The sequence below is a fragment of the Echinops telfairi genome, unplaced genomic scaffold, assembly GCF_000313985.2.
Source record: "Echinops telfairi isolate 266 unplaced genomic scaffold, ASM31398v2 ScPeMD7_17;HRSCAF=63, whole genome shotgun sequence".
Lineage (NCBI taxonomy): Eukaryota > Metazoa > Chordata > Mammalia > Afrosoricida > Tenrecidae > Echinops > Echinops telfairi.
The window spans coordinates 2,000,289-2,011,783 of record NW_022103914.1 but is presented as its reverse complement, the minus strand read 5'-3'; the positions used below and the strand labels follow the sequence as shown (position 1 = coordinate 2,011,783).

General features: G+C 46.2%; 1 protein-coding gene across 1 annotated transcript in view; it reads left to right on the top strand.

The window, feature by feature from the left end:
- Window positions 1-3,902: 3,902 nt before the first annotated feature.
- The window catches only part of HACD2 (3-hydroxyacyl-CoA dehydratase 2), a 102,415-nt gene continuing 94,822 nt past the window's right edge, over window positions 3,903-11,495 (top strand). Inside the window, exon 1 of the mRNA XM_004712310.3 lies at window positions 3,903-4,015. Coding sequence (XP_004712367.3) covers window positions 3,920-4,015 — 96 coding nt within the window. The 5' untranslated portion in view covers window positions 3,903-3,919. The remainder of the gene's footprint in view (window positions 4,016-11,495) is intronic.

Here is an 11,495-nt window from a genome sequence, read left to right as displayed (position 1 = left end):
GGGGCGCCCAGTCCGAAAGGCGGTCTGCTCCCCTCCCGGGGAGTGGAGGGAGTGTGGCAGCCGAGGGACCATTTATTTAGGCGGCTCTTTTCAAAACCCAAGCTGAGCGTTCATCAGAAAGCGGTCAAAGTTTTGGACCAGCGACAGGAACAGAGAAGAATTTAGGTTTAGTAGAGTGGATTGGGGTTGGGAACACTGGGAATGGGAAGGGCGGCTATGGAAAGGGGGGTGGGGTGGGGGCAGGGATAGACTCTGGAAACAGGTTTTACCCCACTTTATTACCCCCCCCTTCCTTCCCCGCAGAAGCCCTAGTAGTGTAGTGGATTGTGCTTTGGGCTGCCAACCACAGGGTCAGCAGTTCAATCCCACCAGCCGCTCGTGTAAAGGTTTGCACTTTGGGAAACCCTCAGAGGCAGTTGTACCTTGTCACTGTATGTCAGAGCTGACTTGGTGGCAGTGTGTTAATTCATGTTTTTGGTTTTTTAGGGTTTCTCGCTCATTTCAGCCCATCAGTTCCTTGGACAAATCACTATTTTTCTAGACCTTTATTTTTCATCTGTAAAACTAGAGTTGGGCTAGATGATCTCCAAGGTTCCTCCAGCTTTGCAATTCTTTGGTCTTGTGGTTCTGCTGAGGAAGAGCAGCAAACCCACTGCCGTGGAGTCAGTTCTCACACGTGGTGACCCTACAGGACAGGGAAGAGCTGCCCCTGTGGGTTTCCAAGACTGCAGGACAGTAGGGCAGTGGAAAGCCTCACACGCTTTGTTATATGTTTTTAAAGTGTATTTTTCTGTACTCCTTTATTATGAGAACTTTCAAGCATACTGAAAAATTGAAAGAACTCTATAGTGAACATCCAGTGTATTTTTTTAAAAGACTAATACATTGGCAAGATTCTAATTTCAAATCCTACGGTAACAATCTTTCCTGTCTTTGCCCTTTCCACTCAGACGCCCTCCCTCATTGCCAGAGTCAGTTCCTACCCAGAGTGATTCTATAGGACAGGGTAGGACTGCCCCCGGGGATTTCAAGACGAACTTAACTTTTTTTTTTTTTTTTGGTAAATCATTTTATTGGGGTCTATTACAGCTCTTGTAACAATTCTTACATCGGTTTTATCAAGCACCTTTGTATATAAATTGCCATCGCTTTCACATTTTCTTTCTACTTGAGCCTTTGGAATCAGCACCTCTTTTCCCTACCTTCCCACCCTCTGTGACCCCTTGATAAAATATAAATTGTTACTATTTTCATATCTTACACCACCCGCTGTTTCTCTTCACCCAGGTTTCTGGTTTTTGCCCCCCCAGGGGGGCGTGGTGTTATATGTAGATCATTGCAATCAGTTCCCCCTTTCTCCCCCTTCGCCCCCACCTTCCCTACCCTCATGGTATTGCTACTCCCATTATTGATCCTGAGGGCTTTATCTGTCCTGAATTCTATGTGTCGGTCGAGAGCTCTTATCTGTACCAGTGTACGTGCTCTGGTCTAGCCCGGTTTGTATGGTAAAACTGGGCCATCTAGCAGGGAAGCAACAGAGCCCACATGAAAGAAGTGCATCCGCCTGTGTGATCACAAGGTGTCAGTGGGAGCAGGTATTAGGACAAACAAATATATCAATGCAAATGATGGAGGTCGGAATGGAGACCCAAAGCCCATCTGTAGACAATTGGACATCCCTCACAGAAGGGTCACAAGGAAGGGACGAGTCAGGCAGGGTGCAGCATAGCACCGATGAAACACACAACGTACCTCTAGTTCAGTGATTCTCAACCTTCCTAATGTCGGGAACCTTTAATCCAGTTCCTCATGTTGTGGTGACCCCCCACCCCCCAAACATAAAATTATTTTCGTTGCTACTTCGTAACTATCATTTGGTACTGTTATGCATGGGGCAACTCCTGTGAAAAGGCCGTTGGACCCCCAAAGGAGTGACAACCCACTGGTGCTCTAGTTCAAGACTAACTTTTTTATAAGAGTAGTAGAAAGCCTTATCTTTCTCCCTTGCAGCAGCTGGTGGTTTTGAATTGTTTACCTTGGGGTTGGCAGCCCAATGAGTAACCAGTACACCACCAGGGCTCCTTGATAGACCCCAGCTCCCCACCCCCAAAGCTAATTTCGTGTGTCCCTCAGACACTGGCTAGGAGCCCTGGCTGTGCAGTGGTAAGCATCAGTGTGGTCTGAGTCGTCAGCTCAGAGGGAGTACCTTATGGCAGTTAGCTTCCCTAGAGATTGACAATCTGTGGCGCGTCTACCTCCCCCTCCCGACCCACCCCACGCCGCGCCCCATAGTGGGTCTCTTTGCGTGGAAATCAGCTACCTGGCTATGGGTTGGGTTTGTTTGTTTGAGATGATGACATAAGCAAGTGCACAGATGCATTCTTTCCTCCCCTTATCTTTCTCTATGCAAATGGTGATGCCATATATTAATGATTCATCACCTTGACTTTTTCTCACACACACAAACATTTCTGTATCTTGGAAGGTAGTTTGTGGAACAACAATGTCGAAACCTGGGCTCAGAGAAAATAGAATGTGATTGACTTGTCTTGTTTAAGGTTTTAGAACTTGTTCATTGCAGATTAGCATCTCGTAGAACCTCTCTCTTGACTCACAGGCCAGTGAGGAAATATAGATTCCAATTTTCTTTATCTCAACACTGGTCACAGAGACTGATTTCTAAAGAACACTCAAGAGTCTATGTGTACTTATATGTGACATTTGTCTTGTCCTTGCCAGGTCACTGGACTAGAGAGAAATGTTACAACACCGTGAGTCAGAACAGAGAGTCTTTATTTCTGAGCAATGAACAGAGCCCGTAGGGGGGAAAGAGGTGTGTCCGAACCTTTTCCATACTGGAACTTCTGGGGCCTCTGGCTGGTGCAAAAGGTTAACGTGCTACGGTGTTGACCAAGAGGTGGGAGGTTCGAGCCTACCCCTTAAAAGAAAATACTTGTCATTCTGTTTCTTCAAAACCACTGACAGCCCGTGGGGCACAATTTTACTCTGCCACATGACTCCAATGAGATGTCAAATTCCCCTACAGAATCCATTTCTTCTTTTCAAACTCTCGTGTGAAGTTCTTGAATGATACTTTCTAGAGCGACGAGAGCACCTGCACCGTTTCCTCACTAAGTTGTAGCAAAGCTATGATTTCCTCCAAGGAGGCAGAGCGTGGCCATTAAGGCCCATTCACTTGACCATGGAGCTTCTCGGGGAGGAGAAATGACGATAGGGCCTGGGAAATCTAGTTCTGAGGCGAACACCAGAGCGAGAGCGGAAGCGTGAACCTTCACATTCTCACGCCTCAGTGTTTTGCTTGGGTGTCTTGTATTGATCTGGCGGGGTCTCTTGAGTTTGGGGGAATTCAGCTAAAAAGCCTTTTTTCATTTGCAATTTTAAGAAGATAGATTTTAAGGGATGTTCCAGTAAGACTCTTAAGCATTGCACACTTTAAAACTTCCCCACCTCCTTATTAAGAAAGACCCCATTAACCACGCTGACCACTTAAAATTTTCCTTTACCAAATTTTTGCTCTGTCTTAAGACTCTCTGGCATTGCTGAAGGGCCATTCTACGTCTTCCCTTCATTTTGGCCTGGTTTGAACAGACAGTGTGGCCAAAAAAACTGGGACCCAGCTGGAAGAGGTGCTACCTCGAGCTTGCCACACCGCTAGCAGGGCGCAGAGTGCTGGGGTGGCAAGACATCTCTGCGGTGTGGGCTGGCTCTTCAGCACTGTGGTCCACAAATCTAAGCTACCACTTGTGAATAGCTTAGTGGGCATCGGGGGTGCTTATATTGGGATTTTAAAAATATGAGTTGCTATATCTTCCTTAAATCCCACCTGCCTGCCTCGGTGGACTTTCTCCCTCTGATCTCTCTCCTCCTTTTCCTTAGGTGGCTCGTGATAGCGGTTGGTATGGTGAGAGCGTCCCTGGCTAAGGGTAGCTACCATAGCCTTTATTACTCCATTGAAAAGCCTTTGAAATTCTTCCAAACTGGAGCCTTACTGGAGGTAGGTCCCAAGACTGGTTTTTACTGATTTCTCCTGATAGAAAGTCAAGCTGTGTTGCTGGATTATTCAGAAGTAGCCATATCTGTTTTGGAGTTGCTTTCAATTGGGACATTTTCCATCATAGTATGTATGCCACCGTGTTAAAACTTAGACATGCTACAGAAGCTAAAATCTCATTTAACCTGTTTTACCTGGAACATATTTTAAGTTGAGCCTTTGTCGGGGGTACCGGAATAAGCTTATATTGGGATTTTTGTAATGCCTTGGGACAGCCAAGGGAGCAGTAATAAACTCAGATACCTTCCAGGGTCCAGCATGTAATGGAAGCTGTGAAGTTGGTTGGTGTAGGGGTCGTATAATAAAGGGTAGAGCTTGTTAAAGGCATTCAATTAAAAAATTAACAAAATGATTAATATCCTTGTATGATAGTCACTCCTATCTCCTGGAGTAAGGATCTGTCAGGATCTTTTGAACCTGTGACAGAAACCCAGTTCAAACTATTATAAGCAAAAGCCTTTGCTGACTCTGATAGTGTTGTTGATAAGGGGCCCTGGTGGTACATGGGTTAAGGGGTGGGCTGCTAGCCCCAAAGGCCCAGGCTTGAAAGACGGGCTTTCTACACCCGACAGCAGTTGCAGTCTCTGAGACTCACAGGGCAGTCCTACCCTGTCCTATGGGGTCGTTGCTATGAGTCGGCATCATCTGGAGGCAGTGAGCTTTTGAGTGAAACCCACAAGCTGCTACTCCCTTACACACACACACACTGCTATGAGTCGGCATCAACTGGAAGCAGTGAGTATTTGAGTGAAACCCACAAGCTGCTACCTCCCTACACACACACACACACACACACACACACACACACACACACACACACTCTCTCTCTCTCTCTCTCTCTCTCTCTCTCTCTGCTCTGAAAGAAAGATGGGACTGCGACCATCATGATTTACAGACTGGGCAACTAATTGGAGCACTGCTACTTGGTCATCTAGGGTGTGGGAGGGTAGTGGGGAGATGTACAAAATCAAAGGAACCAAAAAAAGAACAGGAACCACGGATTTGACTGCCAACTCTCCTTCCATAGCCATATCTTTTTCCTTACCAACGTTTCTCTGTTTCTCATGGGGTGCTGGCCTGAGGCTCGGACAACCTTCCCCAAGTGGTAGAAGATGGGAAAGTGGTTCCTTTTCTCTTAGCATCTGTGCCATAGTTCTAGAGAAGTAATCTGGTTGGCCTTCTTTCTTGCAAGTGATGATGTGAGATAGGTGACTGGCCAGGTCTAGGACACATGCCCATCCTTCTTTCCAAGAAACTACAGACAGGCTTTGCTACCGGAGAAGGGGAGTTGGGCGGGGGCTTAGCTTTGCACACACAGGAGTCTCCCTGGATGGTGCAAATAGTTAACACTTGATGGTTAACGAAAAGGTCGGGGATTTGAGTCCACCCAGAGGCACCTTGGAGGAAAGGCCTGGCCTCTACTTCCCCAAACTCAGCCATTACAAACGGTGTGATGCCCAGTTCTGCTTTGACAGGAGCAGTGTCTCCTCAGTCAGCAGTGAATGGATGCCGTCTGGGGTTGGGCGTACAAAGTCAACAGCTACCCTAGCTCATGACCAGGAATTGAGGTTGTACGAAGATCCAGGATTACCTTCATATTACTTAGCCTCCAGGGCAAGCCCAGCATGCCATTTATAGCTCTGTGGCAATTTTTGAAACCTAAACTATAAAACGATCCTTAAGAAGAAAAAAAATCTACCTGAATGAAATGAGATATGACACGCCCCCCCTCCCCCCTCACATTTGAAAGTAGGGCGTTTGGGTCTCACTTTGTTTTACTGTCCTCTCAGAGAGCAGAGGGATTCCAGGACTGCAGTGCCCATACTAGCCCTGGTAAATACGGGGTTTGATGCCGTGAACGTCCAGCCCTGGGCCCTTGTTTCCCAGTACAGTGAACCCTCGCCACTTCGCGCTTCGACTTCCGCGGCTTCACTCTATCGTGGTTTTTGCATAACAGCACATGCTCTGTCATTACTGCCACTGATTGGCTCATACTGTACACGCTTCTGTCTGCATCGCTACCTATCGGAGCTACGTATCAGATGCATTTTTGCTTTTGTACAGTGTACTGTAATTGTTTGCGATTTTTAAGAAATTTTATCTAAGCCCTATGATGGCTCCTAAACGAGCTGCTTCTTCTAAGCCTTCTGACAATAAAAATAAGCGCCAGAGGAAGATGCTCACCATCCAGGAAAAGGTAAAACTTTTGGATATGATCAAAGATGGCAAGAAAATCGTGGAGGTTGCACGCCATTTCTACTTGAATGAGTCTTCCGTTCGCTCCATCCGTTGTACTTCATAATATAATAAATAATAAATGATAATTGTAACATCCAAAATGTTTTACTGCATTTTCCCTTTTTCGTTTAATAAATTGGGTAATACGAGTGTAATGGTGACTAAAGGGTGTTTTTTCATGTCTTCTATGCTCTAACTACGAAAATATTTGATTTACAAATAAGGAATCCTACTTCGCGGAATTTCATTTATCACGGTAGGGTCTAGACCCGATTAACCGCGATAAACGAGGGTTCACTGTACAGTGGTCATGCCCACTTACTCTGTGGATATGGGCAAGTCACTTATCTGTGTGCAGCCTCACTTTCTTATTTGTAAAATAACGAGGTTCTTCCCTGCCCTGCCATGTGGAGCTCTTCCCTCCACCTCTTTGGCTGTCAGGGCTTTGGCAACGGCACGTTCTCCAGCTACAGGGAAGAAGCGTGAGGTCGGCACCACCGCACACTGTCAGACCCGGGCCTGACGGACGAGGGAGGGCCCCTGGGATTGTGAAGCAAACACTAACCCAGGCCTTGGTGGGGAGAAGGTTGACTCCTCAGGAAAAGAAGGAAAGGGCCAGGGCCTGTTGCGATAGGTGGGAGGGTGACGGCAATAGGGAAAGCACTGCACGCATCGCAGAGAGTTCCCCTTACTGAGACGGAGCGTGGCCGAGGCGAGAAGGAGACCAGGGGTGGGGCATTGGAATCAGAATGTCCTACCCTGAGCTCCACCGAGTCTGTGGGAGGGGTCCTTAAAGAGGGCCAGTGTGTTGGCTCAGTCTGAAGGAGCACCCCAGTCTGGGGCTTGGGGAAAGGAGAGGCGCTTAACCAGCGTTTGGTTTATAGCTGATTGATCGATAGGGACAAACAATGCAGTTATTCATGTATCTGTGAGGGAAAGACTGGTCATTTGGAGGGTCTGCATCAGGGCTGGGCCCAGAACATCTGTGGGTCTTATCTAAGTCATATAGAAAGAGTAGTTATTTGCAGTAAGCCCATTTCCTGAACACTAGGCCTCATGGTTGCCTGGTATCACAGAGCTCAGGTAAAATTTAACAGAAGATTTAACTCAAATGAAGGGGAGTCTACCTCTGCCTAATGTTAACTGTACAAGAGGAATTTTTACATGCATGTCTTTTTAAGAAAGACAGTGACAATGTGGTACAAAATCCACTCGGGAGCCAAATCTTGGATGCTGAAGGATTTAGCCCAATTATCCCAATAGAGTCTTTAATAGGGGTTTCAAGGTTTTGGGGTTTGGGGATTTTCCTCTGTAACCTCCACTAAAAACCATTTATCCTAAATTCGATTTGGGGAAAAGTCTGCATAATGAACTGAAGACTCCCAGGAATATGGAATTAGCGCCGCAGAGGTCAGCGTTGAAGGCAGTTAACCCTTCAGATGGGAGCTGTGGAGCAAGCTTATCAAAATAGTGTCTGCTGTGTCTTCTGGTTAATGAGGTTTCAGTGCCTACTCAGCCTCCATTATATAATAATTGCATGTAGGAGGCCTGGCGCAATTACTGATCACAGTTGTACTTACGGGAGTTCTTAGTGCTTGACAATACATAGGAGGAGATAATGGATCCGGTGAGGTCAGCTACTCATGGAAGCCTCTGTCCTCCGAGTGTCCTTCTTTACTAGGTTCCGTGGGAGCTTGCTTTAAAAGAAAGTAGAGACTGCATGTTCTCAAATTTCAGATCTCCGGAAAATAAATCAATTTGCTTTTTAAAACACTTAAAAACATTTCCCAAGCAAGTACAACTGGATGTTTATCATAGTGCGATTAATGCAAACAGAAACAGACATTGAGTTTCCGAGGAACGGAACGATTTGTTGCAAGATGGGATTCAAAGTTATGCAGTAATACAGCTTTTTTAATACAATGGACACAAATCTTATCCCTCCCCCCCCAACTTACTGATATAAGAATGTCTTGTGTACTTTTATAGTTTTCAAAAGATTCCGCAGGTGAGAAATTTTTTTTTTTTTTGATGAGAAATTAAGGTAAGAAATTATGCTTGAGCCACTGTAATGGGCTCTGTGGAGGCTGAGTCACAGATATTAAGGAAGTTACGTTCATGTTGGGTGGATGGCTCCATCAGGACTTTGGGTTGCAGGCAGCAGACACCTCCTCAACCGGCTGAAGCGATGCCGGGTATGCGGTGGGTTCGCAGGGTAGGATGGCCTGGGACCCGAGCCCGGAGCGCTGTAGAGAACCCGGCTCTCTGGTTGCAGCTCTCATGTCTGCTGGCCTCCTCATAAAGACTTCATTCATTCTTCTCAGAACCCATTTTCTCAGCTGCTTAAATAGGCAGACGTAGTCATTTTATTGTACCCCGCAGATACTGTGATTTTTTAATTTTTTACATAGTCAAGGCTTATGGCACCCTGCAACCTAACAAGTCTGCCAGTGCGGTTTTTCTTACAGTGTGTGCTCACTCTGTCTCCATTTCTCATTTCGGTTGCACACTTAGTAAAATGGCCCCTTTGGCCATAGTCTTTGAATTTCTATCCAATAATTGGGTACTGTTGAGTTGATTACAAGTCATAGCAATCCTGTACAGGGTTTCTAAGACAGCCTCATCTTTCTCCCTTGGAACACCTAATGCATTTGAACCTCTGACCTATTAGCATAATGCCAAACTCAAAATGTCACCAAAGTTCCTTAAGTGACTGGGTAAGATTCCGAAAATATGAGGTGATTGTGACCGAGGGGACAGAGATCTGTGACACTGGAGACAGCAGGAGATGGTAGGAAGCAGTAGTAGAGAAACAGCAGTAGCAGAGGCAGCATGCTGACTAAGGTACCAGCACGGAACAACACAGTGGACCACCTGGCCTATGCAGTGAGAAAGTTAAGTGCCTTTGACAAGAGGCTTCCTGGCAGAGTGGGGTGCCTCAGATACTTGGTCAACCTAGCTATCAACCCACTGAGCTAGAGCTAAACACGTTGGTCAGCAGAACCAAAAGAGCTTTGTAGCACTTGCCCAAGCAAAGCAGAGGTCCAGGAGTCCTGGGGCCAAAGGCCAGAGAGTGGCAGGCCTGCAGCCGTTGCTGAGAAGTGGCTGGCCTAATTGAAGAGTTTTCTTTTCCTCTTCTGAATTATAACATGTTAACTCTCTTAATAAATTTCATAATCATGAGTATTGCCTGTGTGGCCATTGCATCAATGTATAGAACCTAACAGAGAAGTCGAGAGTACTGTGAGAGGGTCCGTTAGTGTCAGAATTGGCCAAACGCTTAGAGGGTGGAGACATGTCTGTCCCCAGTCTCGTAGGAACCAGCTTTGGGCTAATGCTGATGGTGATTCTCCTGTCCCCCCTGTGTCAGAGGAAGTCACACGTTGCTAACCCGCACGCCATGTTTGGAAACGGAAAGCATCAGGGGGGCCACATCTGACGTCAGGCTACCCGCAGGAGAAGGAGACTCCAGCCCCACACCTGCGCAAGGCCAGTTACTGCAAGGCAGAGGTCAGGCTTGCCTCCGCCTCCGTCCTTCTTTTATCCTGTTTTGGCTTCCTCCCGTGACACCCTGCTTTTCTGCTGGGTGTGATAATCCATTGTAACAGCTACACAGAACTCACAGAGACAATACTCAGAATTATGGGGGCTTATTAGGGTGGTTAACTCGTTGCCATGAGCCAGGATAAGAAAACTTTAAGGACATCATACTCTTTTGTCCACAGCAGTATTTCTCAGCCTGCAGCTAAGTTTCTCTCTCTCTGGTCCTTAGCTTCTCAGCCATGTGGTCCCTTGGCTTCTGCCTCAGCTGGCCAGGAATCCTCCACGGCTCTCCCTCGCAGCCTCAGTCACAGTGCTGCTGTTATAGCGCATCTCACCGTCTCGTTGCCTAAGCCTCTGGCCTCGGTGTGGCATGGCCTCTGCTGCCTCCCTCACTTCCAGCAGGGATTTTGAATGTGCCCTGCTGGTAGTAGTCCCAGAAATTCTCTCTCCCTACTTCTGAGGTGGCTCACTTCTACATGGATATGACAACTAAAATTGACCAATCGCCTCTATTATTGTTTCACACACTGTTTGCATGGTCTCATCCAGCCCAGTGACACAGATAGAAGAGCCATTTTATGAAATTTTCCTTCACCACAGAAACCCAAAATTGTGATTCAGCTGATTTCAGTAATGTACCTTATTGCATTTATCTGGAACCGAACCTGCGACATCCGCCGTGTGCCTACAACAGCCCCAGGAGCCTGGGATTGTCATTCTTGGAATTCAGAGAACAGCCGACTGGAAACAGTCCTTGTCCCAACTCCACAGCGGCATGGACGTTTACGTCAGATGTGCCCTTCGATCAGCAGCCCGTGCAAAGGAGCAAGGCCACGTCAAAAGGGGGGGAAGGTTTTCAGGAAAGGGGTGCTGGATGGAAAGCCCCAAATGTGTATGCTCAAAAACTCTGACACGTGATACCAGGAAAATTACTGTGTGATCATTTGATAGAAAGTTGGCAAGAAAATGCTAATATTCAGTATTACAGGCCCAGTGATCACTGTGAGAAACATATTGTGTCTTGAGTTGAATCCCAAGTAGCCCTAAGAAATAATTAACATTGGCAGCAAATTTTTAATTTTATAAATGCCACTCATGGCTAAACAAAATATGATGCGACAGGACTTTAAAAAGTTCAGGGGGACATTTAATTAAATGATAATATAGTTTTTCCATGAACTTTTTGGAGCATCCTCAAATATCCGTACACTGGAATATTATTCAGCCTTGAAAAGGAGCGACCAATGCTACAACATGAATGAATGTTGAGAACGTTATTTTTGGGTACAAGAAGCAGGCACCAATGGCCGCATAGTATACGCTTCCATATATATGAAATGTGCTGAACAGAAAGCAGATTAGTGGTTGCCAGAACCTGAGGAGGCGGGGGAACTGCAGAGTGACCACTAATAGGCACAGATTTCTTTTGGGAGTGATGGAAGTGTTGTGGAATTATACCGTGGTGATGACTTTACAATCCTGTGGATATTTAATTAGAGTTACACATTTTAAAGGATGGGTTTTATGACATGTAAGGTATTACTCCCTTTTTAAAAAAATCATTTTATTAGGGGCTCATACAACTCTTATCACAATCCATACACACATCAATTGTGTAAAGCGCATTTGTACATTCATTGCC